Source organism: Dasypus novemcinctus, chromosome 26, assembly GCF_030445035.2.
Source record: "Dasypus novemcinctus isolate mDasNov1 chromosome 26, mDasNov1.1.hap2, whole genome shotgun sequence".
NCBI lineage: Eukaryota > Metazoa > Chordata > Mammalia > Cingulata > Dasypodidae > Dasypus > Dasypus novemcinctus.
This window is the reverse complement of record NC_080698.1, coordinates 51,881,166-51,904,892: the sequence shown is the minus strand read 5'-3', so window position 1 is coordinate 51,904,892 and position 23,727 is coordinate 51,881,166. Positions and strand designations below refer to the sequence as shown.

Here is a 23,727-nt window from a genome sequence, read left to right as displayed (position 1 = left end):
CTAGCACAAGCACAGACAGGCATCTTTTTCTCCTCTCTGTTGAGTATAATCCTTTGTATAAAATTTTCAACAAGCAGACATCCAGCTTTCACTCCCCACCATTGGTCCTACCCTGTGGAGCCATAGAAAATAAGAGTGCTCTTAGGTGCTTCTAAGTCTTCCCCACTCTCTCCTTCACTGGCCTCACATTTCCTGAAGGCCATACCCAGGGCCTCTGAAGCCTCCTAATCTCCAGGCCTCCGGACAATCTTCCTGTCTCTCTGGCATTCCTTGCTAGAGACCTCTGTCCAGTCATTTAGGGACATTGGGGCCGTGCCCAGTTGCCCCAGGGTGCCCAGGATGCTGGTCCACAGCAGAATTCCAGCTTTAAAGGCCTTGGAACTCCCTCTAGACAGGAACTCCTGGAGCACAGGCCGACATGGTGGTGGGATTTCATCCTCCTACCATCCTAGGCCTCTGCTCAGTGCTCGCTCGCTATTCCCTTGACATCACCACCATGAAGTTGACCCCTGTTCCACTGACTTAATTTAGACTTTAATCTAAGGCTCCAACGGAATTGCCTTAGGACAGCCAACAATTTATTTAAGGCAAGAATTGAAAAGTATGTCTCTATGAGTGAGCTGAAATGTCTCCCTCAGGCCTATCAACTGCTTTAATGGGCAGTAAAGCAGGGGGGAGTTGTTGCAAGCCCCCAGCTTACAGGGGCACATACTTTACTGAGGATGGGTCCATACAGAATCTTTAAAATCAGAGGCAGTGACTCTGCCTGCCACTGTTGTTGAACCACTGCAGGAGTACATGTTTACAAACACAGCCACCTACCTGCCCCCCTTCACCTCTTGTCCATGTGCCTCCTCTTCCCAGCTGACAATGCCGAGCCCAATGCCAGAGTACCTCAATGTGCACTACATCTGCGAGTCTGCATCCCGCCTGCTTTTCCTGTCAATGCACTGGGCTAGGTCTATCCCAGCCTTTCAGGCACTTGGGTAAGTGGCCCTTTTCCCTTGGGTGAGTATCCTTGGGCAAGGGCCTTCCCCTCTCTAGAAATGACTAAGAGGGCCCTTCCAGTTTGACTGTTTCTGTGACCTAGTTCCTCAGTAGATTCAGTGGACTGGTAGCAGGTGACCATGGTCACAAATTCTGCAGTGTTGCTCAGACCTTTACTGCGCCTCCTACATGTGCCAGGACTTAGTGCGAGTTGCTGGGATGGCGCGGAAGGAAAGGCCGGGGTGGTCCCTGGCATTGTGGTGCTTCTCACCCTGTGTGCTGCACCAAATGTGACTCTCAAAGTGACAGCAGTCCGGGAACTGTTACTGGGTCTTGCCAAGAGAAGGAACTTGAGCCAGAATGTGAATCTACTATATCCTCACACACAATACATCAACTTTTATAGCCTTGTACCACCTGATTACCTCACTGCTGACCAGCACTCTCAGCAGCCCTGATCCTAGTGTCCTTTCTGCAGGAAGCCCCTTTTTCTTGCTTACTTATTGTCTGTGTTTGTCATATTTATCCCCCAAATCCCAGCCCTGCCACTGTGCTGAATGCTTTGCAGGTAAGTATACACTGCCACTTTGTCCATCAGGTAGCTCTCCATCTGGCTGGGAGATAGCCACATAAAAGTGGAAGTAAAATGACAGTGACTTCACATTACAAAGGCAGTGTGTAGAAAAGAACAGGATAGAAGGCCAGAATCCAGTGGTTTTACATCACAAGAGTAGCACTTACCAGCTGTGTGACCTTGAGCAACTCCCTTCACCTTCAAAGGCTTCTCATTTCCTCATCAGGGAATCCTTGCAGGGACTTAAGGCCTTTAAAGCTCTTAGCTCCATGTGTGGCACAGATGAGGACTCAGTAGATGGCAGAAGCGTGATGCTGGTGGGTCAGGGTGGTGTGGCCTTTGCCACAGGTAGTAGCCAGAATAGCTATGGCCCTTTCTGATAAAAGGAGGGTAGGGTAGGTAGGACCTTCTCAGGGGAGAACCAGACAGGCACGGACTGCTGAATAAGTGCTACTAATACGTATCAATTAATTAACGTTTGGGAGAATGACCTGTCCCTTGCTACCATTTTTAGCAAATGGTATAACTCCAAGCATCTCAGCTATAACCCCAGGGTTATTAGTATTGGTAGGTAGCTAGATTTTTTAAGTGTGATTAAAAAGTGAACCACCCATTGCCCTGCAGGTAATTTTTTTATTTTATTTGAGTAATTTGGAACCTCCTGCACAGGGTTTCTCAGCTCAGGCCAGACACTGAAAGACATTAAAAAATAATAAAGTGTCTCAACTACTTTTCACATAATATTCTTTAGAAGGTAGTGCTTGGGGTTGTGATCACAGTAAAGCACTAGGAGTACATCTGAGGTGTGGGAATGGCACTGTGAGGCAGCCCTGGCCTCACTGCCCTCTGTGGCTGTCGGCCAGTGACTGGGCTGTGGCTGGGCTGAACCTGGCTGGACCATCCTTGAGTCCACGGGAGGAAATAGCCTTTTTTAAGACACACCAGTTTCTCCGACCTCCTGAAACCCTGGGCCAGTTGGAAGGATGGCCCCTTCCTCCCTGCTTCAGTCCCAGTTCCAGTCCAGTGCCAGCCTTCTCCCTCCCAGGATTTGGAGGCCTGCAGGGATAGATGTGGGTTGGACCTCTAACCTTCAGAAGCCACATTCATCTCTTGGTCCTTTGGTTCCTGCAGCCTCTTATGACCTTGGTTGCAGGACCTGGGTCGCATGTGCCTCTCTCCTTGGACAGAGCCAAGCCAGTATTGGGATTTAGAAGACTGGAGGAAATGACAATTTGCCTATACCTGTTAAATTTCTCATTACTAAAGTATAATTTTTTTTAAGAGAATGAATACTGTATCATCAGAGAAAGTTTAGTTAAGGAATTCATACCCAATGGGGTTTTTTTGGGAGAATGATCCTGGACATACCATAGACCTCCAGCAAACATTGCTTGAAGAACTCTGTTTGGGGATGCTGGAGCTTGGTGCATGCATGCTTCCTCATCCTTAGAGAAATGCCGGCATGCACCCACACCCACTCTCCTTTGTGTCCCCAGGCAGGACTGCAATACCAGCTTGGTGCGGGCCTGCTGGAATGAGCTCTTCACCCTCGGCCTGGCCCAGTGTGCCCAGGTCATGAGCCTCTCCACCATCCTGGCAGCCATCGTCAACCACCTGCAGAACAGCATCCAGGAAGGTAGGGCCTGGGGAGGTCGGGGTGGAGGCTAGCATGGTTGAGCCTGTGCCCGTGGAGCAGAGCCCAGCTCTGGCTGGAGGCCCATGCCAGAGAACCTCTGCTGACCAGGCTAGCACCATGAGCAGATAGATGGCCAGCCTCAGTGTCCCACGGCATCCCCAGGCTGATGGAAATTTGATTGTTAAGTCATGGGGCCTTTACTGGTCAATGCATTTATATTTCTCCCAGATGGCCACCCTTTCATACAAGGAATCTGGAAAGAAAAAAGGTGATTGAAAAAAGTTGTCAACTTCCCGTAGTAGGCATTTAGTAGGCATTTGCATAATAATTAGTTTATATTTTCACCTTCATTTGCAGATGACTCACTTATAATATCTCACACACATCATCACAATCCTATAAAGTGATTTATCAGCCATCTTTTACATATGGGTAAACTGAGGCCCCAGTAAGGTCCCTGACTTGCCCAAAGTCACACAGTAAATGAGAGAGCTGGAGCACAAACCCCAGTCTGTCTCCCTAATCCAAGATGCCTTTACCTTACCCCAACTGCTCCTCAGTGAATGAATGAATGAACTTTCTAGTAAGATCTGTGGCAACCATCTAAACTTTGGTCAAAACACTAGCTGTATCAAGAATATGAAATAGGAATAGGAAGTCTGCCCACACATTGCACGTCCATAATAACACTGCAGATCACGGTCTAGAGTGAGCAGCCTGATGTTTTAGATAATACATAAAATCTTGATGAATGGAAAAATGTTTCAGAAATCTGGGTACCTGAAACTTCTGCAGTTAAATTGGAATTGAATTGCATTTTTAATTGGGTGTTCCAGATGTTTGAATCTAGGGACATGAGTTACCTGTTTACACCTTTCTTTTTCTAGTTATTCCATTAGAATATTTATGTAAGGGTAATTTTTTAAAAAAACACATTTTATTGAATTTAAGTAAGATTTGTTCACAAGTGAGCCTTAGTTTTTTTTTCTTTTGTTTTTTTTTTCCTTACCCGAATATAACAACACAATACCTTCGGCAAAGCACCGAGATAACATGTAAAATTATTTTGACAAATGAAAAAAACAAAATGTTTAACCTTCTGGCCAGCAAACATTTATTTTTTGCCTGCCGAGCCTTTGAAAACCTCACCATTAAAAAAAAAAAGAACTTAGAAAACCTCACCATTGGTAGAGACTGATGCATGGGCCTTGCACAAAGAATGAGAAGAATTGCCAACAGGTACCCACAGGCCAAGGGAGCTGTGGGGGATGAGGGGTCAGGTCAGAGAGCATCTCTGGTCTAGGGGTTTCGTTATGGAGGCAGAATATATGATGGAGCAGAATTTGGGTTACATGACAGGAGTTGGATTGACAAAACGTGTTAGTTTCTTCCCATCAAAGACATCAATTACCTTTAATAAAATTCTGAATTGCCGTTTCACATTTGACTAGGAAATGAGGCTCTTGACCTTCTTGAGATACTGATTTTCTATTAAAAAGTAAAATTAGTCTCTCATTATTTTCAATCTGTGGCCCCTCGAAGCGGGTTTTGTTGTTCATATCAGCCTTTCTCAGAGGATCTATGTTGTTGGTTTCTAGATAAACTTTCTGGCGACCGGATAAAGCAAGTCATGGAACACATCTGGAAGCTTCAGGAGTTCTGTAACAGTATGGCGAAGCTGGATATAGACGGCTATGAGTATGCATACCTTAAAGCTATAGTTCTCTTTAGCCCGGGTAAGATATGTGGTGGTGACTCATGACAGTTTTCCACCTGTGTCTACTGAAATTTCTGAACATAAACATGTTGTCAAGTGCTTCAGTGGTGTAGAGGGCCCCACCAGATTGTATGTGAATGAATTTCTTATTATAGGTATACTTTGATAGCTAATATAAATTCCTTTAAATTCTTGCCTTGTGAAGCAGGTATAGCTCAGTGGTTGACTGCATTTCACATGTACAAGGTCCTGGGTTCAATCCCCAGTACCTCCTTAAAAATAAAATCTTGCCTTTAAAGCCCCAAAGATAAATGCTATAGTGCCTGGTAACTTCATACACTATACAGATTAAATCTATATCCTAATTTTTACCTATGGGCCAAACAAGACTACAGCATACCAAATAGAGTGTACCATCTGGTATCTTTTTCATTTTGCTCTTTACCAATGTTCAGGTCATATTAGCATATATAAACCAGTACAGATTGAAACACTGTAAGATTACCCACAGTCTCTGCAGGGCATACTAAAAGGTATAGAATAGATGAATTAGAGGCAGCAGAAATGTTTGTTGAAAATAATAAATGACTAGGTTAGCTCACAAGCCTGCCCTGCTCTGCTTAGAGCCTCCAAAGAAGTCACTCAGGCTGACCGCTGTCCTTGGTATCTGGGGTTAAGCACCGCTAGCCCCTCCCTCCTTCCCAGCCCCCACTCGCAAACAATGAAATATCTAAGAAAAATGAGAGAAATTCTGTGATTAAATATCTCAAAAGCAAGGATAATTTCTAATATGTGAGGACTATAAAATCTGTGTTTTCTAGAGTAGCGGGAAGCCTAGTGGCCAGAATGAAGCTCAGTGAGGCTGCTCAGTCTGCAGCGGCTGCTCAGGAGCCTCCCACCCAGGCCCCCAGCTTGGGAATCTTCAGGCCTTAGCAGAACACAGAGGAAAGCACTAGGGTTCTAACAATAATGTCCAGGCAGGATGAGTCTTCAGAGTTCAATGCCTTGTGCTTGAGAAGTTTGGTAGAAGTTTGACTGAAAGTGAGTTCTAAGAAGTCTGCAAGTGGGGCTTTCTGAATACAGATGTGAATTTGAGGACTATTCTACTTTCAGATCATCCAGGTCTGACCAACACAAGTCAGATTGAAAAATTTCAGGAAAAGGCACAGATGGAATTGCAGGACTATGTTCAGAAAACCTACTCGGAAGACACCTACCGGTGAGACACGGGCACGCACTCTTGTTTGGGGAAGAAAGGAGTGTGTCTGGATCAGTAGTTTCAAATATGAATTGCACTAGCCTTCCCATTCCTTGTGGCCCTGTAGAGCCTCCATTTGATCACTTTTTAATTGTCTAATTTTAGAAGCGGTAACAAAATGAGAAGTGCTAGGTGGGGAGGGGTCAGGAATAGTGGGCCCAGTTCTGTGTTGTTGTGTAAACTTTAGGCAAGACCTTAGATATATCTACCCTTTTATGTGGGGTTGGACTTGATGCTAGGTGATCTCTTCTTGGGCTGATACTGTGCAAGAGGCTTGAGTTCTCATGGAGATTCCCCTTGTCCAGAACAGTTTTAAAGATCCACCCCACTGTTCAGCATCCACTCAAGAGGCAGCGCTAGAGTACTTGACAGAAAAGTTTTCATTGACAGAAACAGAATCTGACCCCTATAAAGGAGTGGGTGAGTTGTATAAAATACTAATTTTACCCTCAGATAAACTGATGAAAAAAAATCTATTTGATGAAAGTTAATTATGGTATTATTTGTAATGAGTGGGCAGCCTATATATATATCTATATATATATAAATTAGCCTTTCTCATGCAGATTTGACAAAAAAGTTGTTCTGAAATAGGGAAAAATATATTACAGGTCTTCCAGCCAAGGAGTAGAAAAGCTCTTGCTGTGACTGCATGTAACCCACTGGAAGCCATTTGAATTTCTGGACCCTATCAAATAAATTATTTACTATTTCCCTCCCTATACTATCCCCCAAAGTAAATCGTTAAGCAAAATTGACAGTTCAGAAAGATGAATGGCCCTGCATAACCCACACTTTGTGGCCTTAGCTACCACTTTGTGGTCTGCAGATGCCCCATCGAGTAGAGGTGCCCCAGGGGGACCATTTCTTTGGTAGGACTGTAGCTGGCCCTGCTGGCAGAGAGTATGCCCAAATAGCAGCCTTTGTAAAAAGTATTTTCCATTTTCTACACTTATCACTGAAGACATAATTGTGAATTTAGAGTAACTTCAGCCTCAATATGTATAGAATGGGGCTATCAAGTAATGCCATCATTGTGTTGTTTTAAACACCCTGAGGAGGCCACAGACCTACTCAGACAGCTTCCTGTGGCCAGAAGATGGCTAGAAATGCCCCTCAGACTGCTGGCAGAGCCACAGCACACTCTAAAATCATTTTAACATCAGCAGCTCTCCGGCCTTTCCAAGTTGATGGAATGTTTCTGCAAGAAACCAATAGTTACTCATCTAGTTGGGAGACCCAGTTGTGCGAACAGGTGATTTGGGGCCAAAAATGAGATGAGAGGCTTTCTTACAGGATTCAGAAACACAAGATAGTTCCCAAAGAAGTTCTAGAATGTCTTACATTCTGTTTATACACTCATTTAATTTTTCCCATGCCTTTTCTCATAGTTGTTCTTCCTGAAAGACCCTCCCTGTGCCTCCCCCACCCTTCTCTGCTGATAGAATCCTTAGCCAGCCTCTAAGGCCGTGCTCCCAGAAGCCCCCTGAGCTGCCCTCGCTGACCCAAGAGCCTTCAGCTGCATCGCCCCTCGGGGTCTGTGGGCAGCCCCCTCACACTGTGCGTGCCCCACATGAGTAGCACACACTGCTTGGGTTATGAATGGATGATGGTTCTGAAATGCTGCTTGAGTAATACGAATATCTTTTTCCCCTTTTAAAAATAACAATGCTCTTTGGATGGATTGTATGCTTTATTAATATTTATCAATAAAATTGATTAAAAAACAAAAAAATGCTCACTGTAGGAAAAAAACATTTTGGAATGAAAGAAGAAAGATCTTTTAATTCTGTGAAAATACCCCTATCTAGAGATACTATTGCTAACATTTGTGTGTATTTACTTCAAGATATTTTTCATGTACTTATGTGTAATTGGAATCACAAAATACAAGAGCTTTGTAACCTTTTTTTTTTTTTTTCACTTAATAAACAGTGAACATACACACTCTTCATTTTCCATGGCTAAGGAGATGCTGTGGTCTCTTGAGCATTTCCCTGCTAATGAAAATGGTTGTTCCCACTGTGGGGCCATTAGACACAACACTTGATAGTATCCTTGCACACACTGCTTTCTGCACTTCTCCAGTGGTTTCCCTGGGATCGCTTCCTAGACACAGAAGACTAGATGATACAAGATGCTTCCAATGCAGTGTCCTGCCTGCCCTCCGGTACAGTGTCATGGTGTGCCCGCCCAGCCAGGCTTCTTCATAATGAAAATAACTTTATTGCTTTGTTTTCAATTATAATATGTTAAATGAACACTGGAAATTAGAATATAGAAAATGATTGAGGGAAAATCACTGCAAATCCCAATACTCAGAGGCCTACTATTAGCATTCTAGTGATCCTCCTTTTTAAATATATACATTATATGCACATGTAGACATGAGAGTGTTCTATACTTGCTGCTTCACAGCCTGCTCTTTAATTTTTATTCAGCAGTAGGTCATGGACATCTTTCCATGTCAATGAACATAAATCTTTTTTATCCTTTTTAATGTAAATGTAGCATTAAAATGAATGTAGACACTGTATTTCCTTTTAATCTACACCCATTGATGGATTTTCAGGCTTCAGGGTGCTTTTTGGTGGGGATATTAAAAGAGTTTTATAAACAAAACAATGGGAATATATTTGTACCTACATATTTGAACAAACTTTTTTTTTCTCGCATAAAAAATTCCTACAGAAGAACTTTTGAAATCAGAAAAAGAAGGGCGGGCAGTGGATCTGTTTGGCTTGTTTCTGAGCAGTCCTGTCAGAGCCCCTCGGACTTGCCCAGGGTTGTGTCTGCAGGGCAGCGAGTAGCCCTTTCTCTAATGACCCTCCATCTTACAGATTGGCCCGGATTCTTGTCCGCCTGCCGGCACTCAGGCTGATGAGCTCCAACATAACAGAAGAACTTTTTTTTACTGGTCTCATTGGCAACGTTTCAATAGACAGCATAATCCCCTACATCCTCAAGATGGAGACAGCAGAGTACAACGGCCAGATCACCGGAGCCAGTCTATAGTGCCCACGGCGCACTTGCCAAGAGCAAGAGAACCTTCCCAGAACCGTTCAGATACCAAGAGAATAAAAGTAGTGGTATTTTGGTATGTGCAAATACTTCCAGTATGTTAGCCATTTCCTACCTAGTTTCTTCTTGTGTGTTAATCCCTGACAATAGTGACTAAGGGACTAGTAGGATCCTTTCCTGCCATAAGATATGTTTTAATGCCTTTTGATGAAGCAGCAGATTTTGGAGCAGTCTTTTAACTCAATTTGTATTTAGAAACTCTCAAAGGGCAAAAAACAAAAGTTTTATAATATCAGAGACTAGTATTAAAACTAAAAGAACCTAAGAGAACAGTATGTGTATATATATATTAAAAATGCCCTTGGAATTAATAGCTACTAATTACCAGGGTAATAATATTTAGCACTTTCTAAGCACTTCTTGTCAATGTATAATGTTAGCAACATCTTGCCTGTGGGCAGGGCAAGTGGAAAACTGTATGTCTTTTGCTGAAATGCTAATGATTTCTGTGAAAACTCATTAGGGTACAGGAGACAATCATTTATGTTTAAAAAAACAGGATCATTCCTAATTTTACGCACATTTTGGTGGTGGTGAGCTAAATTTCTATGAATGAACAAAAACATGGCTTCTTTGCAGCATGCAGTTAGTGGAAGTCTGGTAGCACAATCGGTGGTGACCCAAACCAAAACTTCCAGCCAATAGAGTTGATGCTTGGTAGGTTCCCTGCTTTCCGGTAGGTGTCTGCAGACTCCTCAGAAACCTGGTTCTCCTCTGATGACTGGCTGTCAAAATTGGATTGCAACTCATACAGAGATGAACTGCCAAACAAGATGTGCAATTCCTCTAGCAACCAGAAACATCCCCAAAGCGTCGCTGCTACTCACGGCACATGGACCTGCTGACTAAAAAGCGCCAGGTGGGCATTTTGAACGTACTTCCTAAAAGCAAACAGGGGTGGTGGCACGTTCAGATGGTGGCATGTGGCCTCCTTGGAGTGTGAGGGTTCCCTTGTTGGAAGTTTTCATTCAGAAAGGCCCATTGAGAAGCACGTGTTCCTGCAGTTGAGTCAGAACAGAGTGGCTGGACTGGAGCTATGCAGGATCTCTTGCCTGGCGGGGATGGCCAAGGCCTGGAGAAGCTGAAGGGAAGATTTCAAGAAAGTTTCTCCCTGTTGACTTTAAACATTAGGGTTTTTCAGAATGTTCCCAGACTTAGCATCTCTGCGGGCAGGGCTTTGAATGGCACTGGCACACCATGCACTTTGGCTCTCCCATCGTGTGCCAGCAGACAACTCCTGGAGCATTTTAAATGGTGGATACAGAAGCAGGTTCCTGCTCCTTGAAAAACACCCCTCAATTCCCAAGGTTATATTTTTTCTCTTCATAAATTATAGCAACAATAATTTACAACAAGAACAGACTACAGTTTAAGGAATTTTTATCTAGAATAACCATAAATTCCCAAGGATATGAATAAGAGCAAGCATATCCAATTTGGGAAATGTGACATGTCAAAAGACTGCATTTTCTTTTTGTATATAGCCCAAATTAAAAAATAGATCCGATAAGGTTAAATTTGCGCCTCTTGAACCTTCAAATCAGAGGATGTCCTGAAAGGGCCTAATTCATTCTCCTTCATCTTCGGCGCTCACTGCTCTGGCGGAGGCACACAGTGTCCACGTCAGTGCCTCACGTGGCCCAAACCACAGTGGTCTGTGCAGTACAGTACGGGGGGGGGAGGGACACATACCAGGTAAGCCGATCTCAGAAGCCACTGAGGCACCATGTTGGACAAGCTGAAAGCTGCCACAGGTTTTTCGCAAAAGTAGGATGCTTTATCCTAAAATAAGTGTTAGCAGCACCTTATGAAAGTCATTGTTAATGGGATTAGGTGGGAACAGTATCTATAACTTCTAAATTCCCATTTGAATTTAATGGTATAATTTATAGTTCATGCTTTGGAAGCAAATCTTATAGAATAGCGGGGATGACCACTATAAAATGATGGAAAGGATTTAATTTTGCCAGCTTAAAGTAATTTTTCATTTTCTGACTCTAAAGTGCTTTGAATTTCAAAACTAGAAATTGGCCAAGACCATAGAGTTAGGGTGGGTCTGTTTTCACATCTGCTTGCAAAAGATTTTGGTAGAGGGCATTTTGAAGCACATTTCTGCCTCTTATACAAACAATTGCCTATTTTTCTGTTCTTTGATTTTTTTCTTGTAAGCATGTCTGTTGATCCTGTAGTAATTCCCTGGGAATAACATTATGTCTCTTTCAGATCTCTCTAGATCTGAGTTCTCAGTGTTAGTGAAAAGGTCCACATCAGCCAACTCACCTCACTCCCACGCCACTCAGAGGGCAGGCACTGGGAGTCCCATGTCATTCTGCTGTTTAGACTCAGAATGCCTTTAGATATGGGTGCAGTTTAGCCAAGACCTAGACCGGGGTCTGAGGATGTTGGGAACAGGAGGTGATAGCCAGCAGGAAGACAACAAACAGTTGGGCACGGAAGCGCCAGGCTCTGGCAAGACAGCCCTGGAGGAAAATAGGTATCAGCTTGGAAAACTGGTCGCACCCCTTCACTGGTGGTGGCTGGTTCTAGTAACCATCTGGATTTGAACACTCCTTCATTAGTTTCCCAGGTCTTCTTGGCCTTACTGTTGAAGTGGCCTTTTCCTTAAGGATCATGTCCACACAATCTGAATTCTTTCTGCCCAAAATGATTTCAGGCCTTTGACTTGCTGGTCCTTTCATCTGCTGGTTGGGTTTTTTGTGGTGGTGGTGGTAGTTTTATCTAATTGGTTAAGAAAAGTAAACCCCAGAGGCAAGAATTAAAGTGATCCCAACCAACCATTTAGGCTCCAGCTTTTGTAAGGCTTTAAGCCCGTTAGTAGTTTGTGAAATTCTAGGTTTAGTGAAGTTCTGCCTGCAGAACCCCCACGTGATATATACTAGAAGTGGGAGTGGCCGTCACGTAGCCTTCTGCCGCTCCCCCTGCTGGCCTTCACGCTCCACCCGCAGGAGGGAGGTGGGGAAGACACAGCTGGCATCTTTTCAGTTAAGTGCGCCCTTTTCCAGAAATAACTCAGATAATCCTGGATTAAGACAGTTTAAATTTGTGGAATTCATTACCGATAAGCATGTAACAGGGCAGGAAGAAACTTAAAAGACCAAAATAGTCAAGTAAATAATACTTTTCAGGTTATTCCTGAAAAGTGTGTTTAAGGAAATATGGTACCATCCTTCTGATTTGAAACGTCTGTGTGTGTTAGAGGGTTACATTATTTATTGTCTAATCTGTGAAATGCTGTGGTTTGGGGTCTTTTGTCATTTGAGTTTTTATATTTAATTTCAGATGTAGATACCTGTTTTAAGACACATTACATAACTGCCCTTGATGGGGACTGTTTTTTTAGTTTGTCAGTGTCAGTATTAAACGTGAACTCTACTCTGAGAAGTTGGGACTCCAGCCAGGTGGCTGGCTTTGGGCCACTCAGCTCCTTGGGCTCCCTAATACACGGCAGCTTCCTCGATACAGCACAGGTTGACCTTCACTACATGTATACTAAGCTGTTCTGCTGGCTTTTGGGGGTAGCCACATAGGGAGCCAAGAAATTATAAGGGCCCTAGGTGTATCTAGTGCTTTCACTCTAGAGGGAAAAAGTCCTAATCCTGCCGGGGAATTTCTACCAGAACTGTCTTGCTCAGAGCCTGTCCTCTGGCTCTAGAGTTGGATCCAGTGTTTGTGGATCCAAGTTTCAGGACTAGTCAGACTGGAGTCCGGAAGCTTGTTGCCCACTTGGCAGTGTGAGTTGCCATGTGCACTTTAATACCTCTGTGCTAAGCCATCTGTCATCTTCTGAGAGTCACTTTTCTTGGTGGGTTGGGGGGTGGGGAATACCCTTTAGATCCTGGAAACATCTCAGCTGATAGAACAGACGACCCCCCCACATGCTTCCTTTAGTCCAACTTCCATTCTCTAGATTGTGAGGCATTTTTGAAAATGTCTAAACTTTGTGATTTTTCTAATGCCAACCCCTAATAGAGACAGGGTTGGTTTGGGTCTTTGTATGCAGGGTTCTGGGCCTCATCGTGTGCCTCCTGCCAGCGTGTACTTCTGCATGTCCAGCTGCCCTAGGTTCCTTTGGCAGCCTTGTGCGTGTACAGATTTATAGGCTTGTATGCCTGAATGAATGTACATGTGTTTATATCTTCTATATGTATACAGTGTATATAGTGTATGTGTATATAGATGTATATTATGTATACAAACATGTAGCCACATATCCAAACTTTCCATGTTTTAAAGAGTCTATGATAGAGTTGTTAATGTAAATTGAAGGATGTTCCAAGGTCCCTCAGCTGGGAAGATAAGCTGATGATTTTCTTAACTCCGTTTTCCTTTGGGTGAGCCAGGCTGGGAAGGGCCATGAAACCAGTTAAAAGCTGAAATCTCCACTCTGTGCTGGGGAAAATTCCAAACAGAAAAGGTTTCTGACAGAGTGACTGTTCTCTAATCTCTAGTATTAGAGATTAGGGCCCGGAAGCTGGAAAGCATTTTATTCTAATGTCCAAAACTCTAGGTTGTGATTTTTAATCTACTTTTCACACACCTACTTATGACTTAACTGGAAGGAAGTTGGTAGTTAAAGCCATTGCTCCCCAAGCCCCTGGGGGCCGTGTCCAGTAGTCTGTGTCATAGGCCTCACTCCCACAAGTGGCAGCAGTCTTTGCTTTTCCTCTGGTCGGTCAACAAGTGAGCACTGTCCTGTTGACTAAGCAAATAAAAACCCTTGCCTAACACCAGTTGAACAGGAAAACAGCCTACCAAATATTCTTAAAAATAAGCATGTTGATGAGGCTTTTTGTGTAATGTAAACTACGACTCTCTTAAATTACTTTTCTAATGTTAGCATGTGAATGGAATCCACTGCCTTCACTCCTTTCTGTAAATTATGATTTAAAATTTTTGCATAAAAATTGAATTTTAATACGGTTATGTGTGCCCGTTTTAAGCTGCAGATGCCAAATTTTCCTTGTGCAGACCTATTGTATTGATTTCCCCCCCCTCAATCAGACTTTAAACTGAGAATTGCCACTTGGGAGACAGTGCTCAGCATAGCAGCAGCTACTACCGGCCTGGTACAGAGGGGCCGGGCTGGCTGGAGTGTTGCAAGCTGCCTGCTGAAAGCAAGCACTGTATAACTGCAAATACAGAAACAGGCTGCTTTTTTTTTCAAATAAGCTTTTGAAATATTTGAAAACACTTGATGAGACCATAGTACTCAGTCAGTGCCTTTTGTGAGATGGTAGGTTCCCTTAGCCTTCAGCTTCCCCTATTTTTTATGTAAAGAAAGGTTCTATTTCACTGGCCTTGTCCAGTGGTGATTGTTCGGCCTTTCACAATGTTCCTGTCGTGACAATCACACTATTGAAGGTGGCTTTCCAGTTAAAGTACAAATGAAAACTTGACGGTCTCTAAATGAATCCTTAAAATAAACATTTTTCCTTGGAGCTATTTATCTTAACAGCAGTCTAAAAATAATTAAACTGTGTGTTTAAAAAATATATAGTATCTTGTGGGGGACAGAAAGAAATGTATGAGATTTTTTTGTAATGCCCAGTTATACATGCCAGTTAAGAAGCCGATAATTTTGGTGTCTCAGTATTTATGCATACAACACAGAAAAAACAAAAACAAAAAACTCAGCAACATTTATATCACTCACTTTCCATGCTGTGTTCAAGTTTAATATTTGGGTAACACGTGGAGTAGTAGACTTTATGTTAAAAATGGCTTTTCTTTAGGCAAGTATAATCAGCTGTCATTTTAATGACCACAGCATCCATGGACTTAAGTGCTGCTGCCACATACAACTCAAGTGCTGGAATATTTTTCTACAGTCTCTGTTCTCCCAATTGTCTTGTAAAGCAGTGTTCAACTAGTTTTATAACTGAAAAGCTGCACATTTTTCATAGTACAAATTGTAGTTTTTACTTATAGTTTGGACCTGTTAAAAAGTAGCTGTATTTTCAGCCCTTTTAAAAGATATGTTAAAGGAAAATTCGGATGTTAGATTTTCTTGGGACCGTTTCTGTAACCTCTCCCTTCATGATATAGAAAATATTGTTTATGCCATTACATTTTAATCCCAGGTTTAAAACCTGTTGAAAGCTGTAGCTTTCCAAAGCTTCCCACCCCCACCCCCACTCCCCCAAAATCAGCTTTGTATATGCGATGGCATTTAAAAAATAGCATGTTCTTTTTTAACTTGGTTTTATATCTAATCATTGTCTTCAGTCATGAAGAAGAATTTGCATTGTTGTGTTTGTATATAGAGTATTGCAGTGCATGAATTAGCTTTATGCATTTTATTAAATGCTGTTTCAATGTGGCATTATTGTTGTGGCTTAATACTACTACCTAAAGGAGGTTTCTACCATTAAAAGTGAATTAAAGACTAATGTGTGGTCTGCGCTTCTTGTCTCAAGTAGTAGTAATCACAGCCTCTGACGTTCAGAGAAGCCCAGAGCACTCTTATCTGAACCTAGCCGTTGGTGGAGATGAAAGCATCCTGGGAGGCTTGTCCTGCACCCCTTTTCCTCAGACCATAGCCTCATCCAGAGGTTGATTTAGCCCTAATGGTCCATTGGACCTTGTCAATCCCTTCAAGGGAAAGTCACACAGATGGTGTGGAGCACTGCAGAGCCAGGCCTTGAGCCAGCCCACTCAGGCACTAAGGATATTTACTTCCAGGGAAAAATGTATTCTTAAAGTTCCAAAAGTTGAAAAGGACTTAGATGTTATGAAATCTGAGCTTTCATTTTGCAGATGAGGATTCTAAGGTTCAAAGTCAGATCCATACTAGAACCCACTGGCAACCGAAAGAAAAGAAAGTTGGTCACTTCACACTGCTTTGGCAAATAAAACTAAGAAACAGTGTCTCAGTTATATGAAATCCTCAGTAGCATTCTTCTCTAATTTTCTCTCATTTCTGTGAATTTTTTTTTTTTAAATAACATTTTCTATTGTTAACTATAATCATTTTAAACATTTTAAGTGGTCAATTCTTTGACCTTAAGTACATTGACAGTACTGTGATTTTTTAAATAATTAGTCATTAGCATTTCAGACTATTATAATCATCCAAACCAAAACTCATTTAGCAGTCACTTCCTATTTCTCCCTTCCCCCACCCCCAGTTACCACTATTCTACAATCTGTCTCTATGAATTTACTTATTCTAAGTACTTAATATAAGAAATCACACAATATTTGAGTCTTACTTCACTCAACAGGAATGTCTCCAGGGTTCATACACGTTATTGCACTTCATTCCTTTTTAAGGATGATTAACATACTATTTAATATATATCACGTGTTTTGTTCATCCATTCATCTGTTGATGGACAGATGAATTGCTTCCACCTTTTGATAACTGTGAACTCTGCTGTCAGAACATCAGTATGCAGGCACCTGTCCAAGTCCCTGCTTTCAGTTCTTTGGGGTATATACCTAGGGGTGGGATTTCTGGATCATATGGTAGTAGTTCTCTTTAACTTTCTGAGGCAGCACCAAACTGTTTTCCATAGTGGGTGCATCATTTTACATTACCACCAACAATTTGCAAGAGTTATTACTATTTCTCCACATCCTCTCCAACACATTTCCAGTTTAACAGTAGACACTAGTGGGTATGAAGTGCTACATCAATGTAGTTTTAATTTGCATTTCTTTAATGACTTAGGATGTGCATCTTTTCATGTATACTTATTGGCCATTTGACTATCTTTGGGAAAATGTTCAAATCCTTGGCCAATTTTTAATTGGGATGTTGGTTTTTTTGAGTTATAGGAGTTCTCTATATATTCTGGATTCAGCTAAATGGCTTCCAAATTACATAAGAGTTTTCCAGGAAAGAAAACTGGCAGATTTTATATATATAACCTAGCCAAGGTGACATACAAAATTAAAAATTAACCATTAACACGAATAGTTTCTCCCATTCTGTCAGAGGTCTTATCACTTTCTTGATAATGTCCTTTGATTTACAATGTGAATTTTAAACTGTCTTTTGTCACTCCTAAACTAAGTAGGAAAACAAAGGTTTAAAAGAATAATGCCTCCTAGTTGTCAAGAATAGTTATCTGCTGCCCCTGCTGATCAGCACCTTTGTGGGCCCCCTTTGGCCTGTCAGGATGAGGAATCCTTCCAGAGGTTTCCATCTCACCGTGGAAGAGCCCTTGCTGCTAAGCAGCCAGCCCAGGCAGCTCGTGTGAAGGTCATCACTGCAGCCAGTGCTGTGTGGGGTTATCTGCACCCACAGGAGCCATTACAATAAAGGACAGATTTTTCTAGCTAGCAAGATGGCGATGAGGGAGGACACCAAGGTGCTGGATTCCAACTGAAGACACCTTAGAGGACTAAGATCATGCAAGAAACACCTGTTGCACGTAAGATAGCATCTTCCCCTCTAGCCCCAACTGTTCACCCTGAACACCCTTGAGTAAGTCATGGTAAACTATAATGTTAGCATCAAATGTGTAAGAATCCAAAGTTGCCCGATCAAGATAATCTCCAGCATTTATATAAAAACACACTCAAGTTTCACATTTCCCTGGCCACTGACTTCACATGGCAAATACTGCCCTTATTCCCAGTTTACAGGGAAGGAAACACCTGAAGAGGTCCCGTGGCTTGGGACCTCCCATCAGCAGAGGGATGAAGACTGCAACCCTGTTCTCATGCTGAGCTCCCCAATCCTTTTTTTACTTTTTAAAATTCCTTTTCCCACACTGCCTTGCTATAAGGTAATCTTAACTGAGTTTCCCCTGGTCTGTGGGCCGGCTGGCCCTTCACTTTTGACTAAGTAAACCTTTTCTTAAGGTGAACTGAGAAGGCCTGATTGCCCTGAAGGCTGAAACCAGCCTAGCTGAAGTGGCAGCAATACCAGTGTCCCATAAGGAAAGGACCACTCAGTAGGAAGATTGTGACACTCCACTGCCTCTTCCACGCCTTACCTAGGAGTCCATGAGCCAATGCAGCTGCCTGCGCAGCCAGCCCCCACACACCATCCCTCGGGAGGTGCCAGACGCCTCGACTAGGCAGCACCTGCTCCTCTGCCTTCATGGTCCCTAAACCCACCTGGCTAGAGCACAGTGGGCGGCAGGGGGCCAGTGTGGCCGGCCCACCAGAGGGTACCTCCCTCGGGACAGCCATTGGCCCCGGAGTCCCTTGGCCCCTGCCCTACCCACAGCCTGGCGTCCTAGAGGAAGTCAGGAGAGCTCGACTTCAGAATGTGCGCACTGCAAAAAGGCTGCCTTTGGATTACTCTAAGTTTACCAAGGCCCTGACCAGGGTGGGCCACCCCACTGCTGGCCACAGACAGGGTGGCTCCAGTATGTTCTGTGAGAAGACATAAGGCCAATGGCAAGCAAGAAAGGCTAGAAGGATGAGAGGGGTGTCACCAAGCTGTGGCTTGACACCCTTCCCAGCCCAGAGCCCTCTCCTCATGCAGGCCTTCCTTCTACCCATGAGGTCGGACCACACCACACTGCTGGAGATTAAGAATGCTTTATTGACACGATGCAGCAAGGGAATTCATTTAGCAGCTCAGCAGCACATACTCACGCCGCCTCCCCTCTCCAGCAGTGTGTGAAGGAGATACTTTTCTTGCAGAGATCAGCACAGTCTGTCTGGGAACAGAACCAAGGGCTTCCCTGTGACCAAGAGATGCCCATCCCATTACTCCCCTGGGAGACACGATCACCCCTAGACAATGTCTTTCAAAGTGGCTTTGTACTTCCCCCTCATTTCTTTGGGTAACGGCACCAGGCTGGGGCAGGGCACCTGCCCTTCCACTTGACAGATGCACTCCCGCAGGCAATACTTTCGGGGACCAAAGTTGGCTGGGTGAGAGAGCTGCTTTTTCTCCTGCTCCTCTTTCTTGAGGGTTTCCCTGAGAGAGAGCACAGACAGCAACAAAGCCTGAGCAGCATTACGCAGAGCCAGCGGGAGAGCAGGAACTCCTCAGCCAGGTGAACCCCACCATGAGCCACAGAGCTCTGGACTCACCTGCCTTTCAACCTGCCCCTGGACCCCAAAGCCTCACCCTTCTCTCTCCCCTCTGGCCTTAGAGAAGGGCGCATGAGGAAGGTCCTCTGCGTGTACAGTGGCACAGGCCCCAGGGGAAGGCCACCCGGGAAGCAGGGCCAAGCACCAGGTACGGCCCCACCAAGATCAGCCCTCAGAGCCGGCCCTCAAGGTTAAGGCCTGCTTCTCCCATGGGGGCCAACAATCCCAGGATAAGGAGCTCTGAAAGTGCCTCCTGTGGTTTCAAACAGTTTCTTGATTTAATCTTCCTTTCCCTGACTCCTTCCATTCATTGAAAAAAAAAGGATGAGCTACAGGGGCCCAAGGGTTACCTACCTGCCAGCCAAGCTGAGATTCCCCAGGACAGAAGTGTTAGGAGCTGCACGGCATTGGCCAGGAAGGAGAAATGACCGTGACTCCCACTCTGTAGCTGAGTGGGTTAGAGCTCACAGCTTCAGTGACTTAAAGTCACACGTGTCAAGTGGCTCAGTCCACAGCCCCCGCACCGACCGTCTCCGCATCACTGCTAGAGAATAGGCCCTGCAACCCTGGCTACACTCCCCCGTCGTCCCTCTCAAATTCGCTAGGCTAAGCAGTTTGCTCCCCCGGGGCCAAACTCAGCAACTCACTCATTCTTCCCCAAGATTTTCTTGATGTGCTCCATGATCTCCTTATTGGTCTTGGTCTCCACATCCACGAGGACTTGCTCCCCAGAATCTGGAAGCAGGAAGCACAGGTGAGAGAAAAGCTGAGGACTCAGCAGCACATGCCTCAGCATCAAAGGGTTGGGATTTAGGGTTTGCTAATGTGGCAGCATTATTTTTACAAAAAATAAAAGTATTTGTTTACATAACCTATAGTGCTATTTGCCCATATTTAGACAGAGCAGACAAAACTTTAGATACTACTGCAAAAGCATACTATTTTAATGAGAAATTCCCCATTTTCATGGGTAGGAATATGAAATTCCATGTTCACAGGTTTTAAGGTAGCAATTTTCCCCAAACTGCTCTAAAAATCCCTATCAAAATAACACCAGCGCATCCTTCCCGATCAAGATAACAGAGTTAAGGGAAGCAGACTTGGCCCAGTGGATAGGGCATCCACCTACCACATGGGAGGTCCGCGGTTCAAACCCCGGGCCTCCTTGACCCATGTGGAGCTGGCCCATGTGCAGTGCTGATGTGTGCAAGGAGTGCCCTGCCACGCAGGGGTGTCCCCTGTGTAGGGGAGCCCCATGTGAAAGGAGTGTGCACCATAAGCAGAGCCACCCAGTGCAAAAGAAAGTGCAGCCTGCCTAGGAATGGTGCCGCACACATGGAGAGCTGACACAGCAAGATGATGCAACAAAAAGAAACACAGATTCCCGTGCCACTGACAACAACAGAACGGACAAAGAAGACGCAGCAAATAGACACAGAGAACAGACAACCGGGGTGAGGGGGGGGGGAGGGGAGAGAAATAAATAAATAAATCTTAAAAAAAAAAAAAAAAATGACAGTTAAGTTCTGTCACTCCACAGAACTTTTGAACAACCAGCAAGAACTGGCAGAATCATCTTTCTCAAAGCTCCAAAAACCAGCAAAAGGACCGCAATAACAGGACAAATGCCTAATCAAGAAAAGGCTCCTTTGGTTTTGTGACATAAGAATATGATCAAGTTTTTTCCTCCTTATTTTTTTGATTAATAAGGAGACCTTAACTATGTCCTGTAACTAATCTGTGTATCTTTCTGAACACCAGAGGAACAACTGTGTTAGTAGTTGGAATTAGGTGAGATAAACGTACCTGGACAGAACATTTTAGGAGTAACGCTTTCATAATTTGTTGAGCTGCCTTTTACTGTTATTTTATTTTTTTGAATTTGAAAAGGGGTTAAAGAGAAAGGGAAATGGAAAGGAAGAAAGAGGCTACTTAAAAGCACTAGAAGGGGAGTGGATGTGGCTCTAGCAGTTGAGCGCCTGGTTTCCACACAGGAGGTCCCGGGTTCAGGTTCCAATGCCTCCTTAAAAAAAAATCTAACAAACAAAAAATCAACTCAGGGGAGCTGCTGTGCCTCAGTGGTTAAGCCCTGGCTTCCCACTTACGAGGTCCCGCGTTCAATCCCCAGCCCCAGTACCTCCCAAAAAAAGGCACTAGAAGAGGATCATGGTGAGACGGCAGAGTGGAAAGCTCCAGGTACCAGTCCCTCCACCAAAATGACTACTGAACTAGCAGCAACTTTCTAAAACAACCACTTTGAAACTCCAGGATCTACAGGGACACAGCAGCATCCAGGAGGAGCAGTAGGAAGAGGCTGGTAAACTGTAATAAAGACCACTGCTGGCATTCAAAAAAATCTATCACATCATTAGCTGGATACAAATAAAAGAGACAGTCCAGGGACTAAATCCCAGAGTTAACATTTTAAAATATTAAAATGTAAAGTGTGCAACAAAAGATTACAAGACAAATAAAAAGGAAATGATGGCCATCAAAGGAATAAGATAAAAACCAGAAAACCATCAACAGAGAGGAGCAGACTTCAGACTTACCGGACAGAGGCTTTAAAATAAGGACCCTTGGGAGGTGGACGTGGCTCAACTGATAGAGCGTCCACCTACCACACGGAGGGTCCAGGGCTGAGTACCCAGGGCCTCCTGGCCCGTGTGGTGAGCTGGCCCATGCGCTGTGCTACCATGCCAGTCAGGGGTATCCCCCACAGGGGTACCCCACATGCAAGGAGTGCACCCACAAGGAGAGCTGTCCCACATGAAAAAGTGCAGCCTACCCAGGAGTGGCGCCGCAAACACAGAGCTGACACATCAAGATGACGCAACAAAAAAAGAGATGCGGTTTCTTGGTGCCACCTGATAGTGCAAGCAGACGCAGAAGAACACACAGTGAATGGACACAGAGAGGAGACAATGGGGGGAAAGGGAGAAAAATAAATAAATCTTTTTAAAAACAATTTTTTTAAAAATAAAATAAGGACCCTTAATAAGTTCAAGGAGAAAAAGGAAAATCCTAAAGGATATGAGTACAACAATGATTGAATATGGGAATCTCTCCAGAGAAATACTGAAGTTGACAAATACAATAACTGAAATGAAAAAATGAAAAATCCCCTATACAGTTTCAACAGCAGGCTGGTGGCAGAAGAAAGAAATCACTGCACTTGAAGAAAAAACTTTAAAATGATTCAGGGTGAGGAACAGAAAGATGAAAAATAAAAAAAGAACAAAGCCTAAGGAAGCTGCAGGACACCATCAAGCATACCAATATATGCATTATGGGAGTCCCAGAAGGAGAAGAAATAGCAACAGGCAGAAAAAATATTCAAAGAAATAATGGCAGAAAAGTTCCCAAATTTAATGAAAGACGTGCACATTCAAGAAACCCAATGAACACCAAACAGGATAAATTCAAAGAGAGCAATGCCTAGACAATTAATAATCAAATTGCCCAATGCCAATTAACAAGGAGAATGCTGAAAGCTGAAAGAGAGAAGCAATAAGTTATGTAAAAGGGAATCACAATAAGATGAAGGGACAATTTCTCGTCAGAAACCACAGAAGAAAGAAATTATATGAAATATTTAAAGTGCTGAAAGAAAATGACTGTCAATCAAGAATTTTATATCCAGCAATACTTTCTTTAAAAAAGGAGAGATGAAGACATTCCCAGATAAACAAAAGCTGAGGGAATTTGTCACCACTAGACCTGCCCTACAAGCAGTGCTAAAGGAAGTACATCAGTCTGAAAGGAAAGGATACTAAGACAGTAGATCAGAAGATCATAAAGTAATAAGGACCTCCAGTAAAGTTAAAACACACAGGTAATGCCAGTATTATTGGTATTGTTTGTTATGTAATGCCACTTGTTGCTTTATACAGTGTTAATTAAGCCAAATGCGTAAAAAGTATAAATTGATGGTTTTAGATATACAATATAGAAAGATAAAATTTGTAACAAGTAGGGAAACAAGGTAGAGAGACTAAGGGAGTATAGGAACAGTGTATGTGTACATTATTGAAGTTAACGTTGCATCAAATCAAATATGATTGTTAAAGATTTAGGATGTTAAATTTAAACACCATAATAACCACAAAGAAAATACACAAAAAACATTCAGAAAGAAATGAGAAGGGTCTCAAAATGGTACATGAGCCAAATAAATATGGAAGTAGACAGTAAGAGAAGAACTGATGGTCAAAAAAGGTGTAAGGCTTAAAAACAGAAAATAGCAAAATGACAAAAGAAAGTCTTGCATTATCAGTAGTTACTTTAAATGAAATTGGATTAAATTCCCCAGTCAAAAGGGAGATATTGAAAGAATGGATAAAAAAGGCATTACCAAACTAGAGGCTCTTTTTTTTTTTTTTAATGGGCTACAACGGAGGTATTTACTGGGAAGAATAATATCAGGAAGGGAATAACTATGCTTAGAGGAAGAC

The 23,727-nt window shown here is 43.3% G+C and overlaps 2 protein-coding genes across 10 annotated transcripts in view; one reads left to right on the top strand and one right to left on the bottom strand.

Moving 5' to 3' along the window:
- Window positions 1–15,663, top strand: part of NR2C2 (nuclear receptor subfamily 2 group C member 2) — a 148,245-nt gene extending 132,582 nt beyond the window's left edge. For 3 of the 9 annotated variants that reach the window (XM_058288504.2, XM_012521945.4, XM_058288501.2), the window contains 5 exons: window positions 865–986; window positions 3,058–3,197; window positions 4,796–4,933; window positions 6,028–6,133; window positions 9,013–15,663. In XM_058288504.2, the coding sequence (XP_058144487.1) occupies window positions 865–986; window positions 3,058–3,197; window positions 4,796–4,933; window positions 6,028–6,133; window positions 9,013–9,187 (681 nt within the window). In that variant the 3' untranslated portion in view covers window positions 9,188–15,663. Of the gene's footprint in view, window positions 1–864; window positions 987–3,057; window positions 3,198–4,795; window positions 4,934–6,027; window positions 6,134–6,477; window positions 6,593–7,563; window positions 8,120–9,012 lie in introns of those variants that run through there. The other 6 variants (XM_012521946.4, XM_023586327.3, XR_009183601.2 and 3 more) reach the window with 5 other exon arrangements.
- A 3,093-nt stretch (window positions 15,664–18,756) lies between these two features.
- The window catches only part of MRPS25 (mitochondrial ribosomal protein S25), a 31,407-nt gene continuing 26,436 nt past the window's right edge, over window positions 18,757–23,727 (bottom strand). The window contains exons 3-4 of the mRNA XM_058288505.2: window positions 19,921–20,008; window positions 18,757–19,157 (exon numbers count right to left, since the gene is read on the bottom strand). Of these exons, the coding sequence (XP_058144488.1) occupies window positions 18,971–19,157; window positions 19,921–20,008 (275 nt within the window). The 3' untranslated portion in view covers window positions 18,757–18,970. The remainder of the gene's footprint in view (window positions 19,158–19,920; window positions 20,009–23,727) is intronic.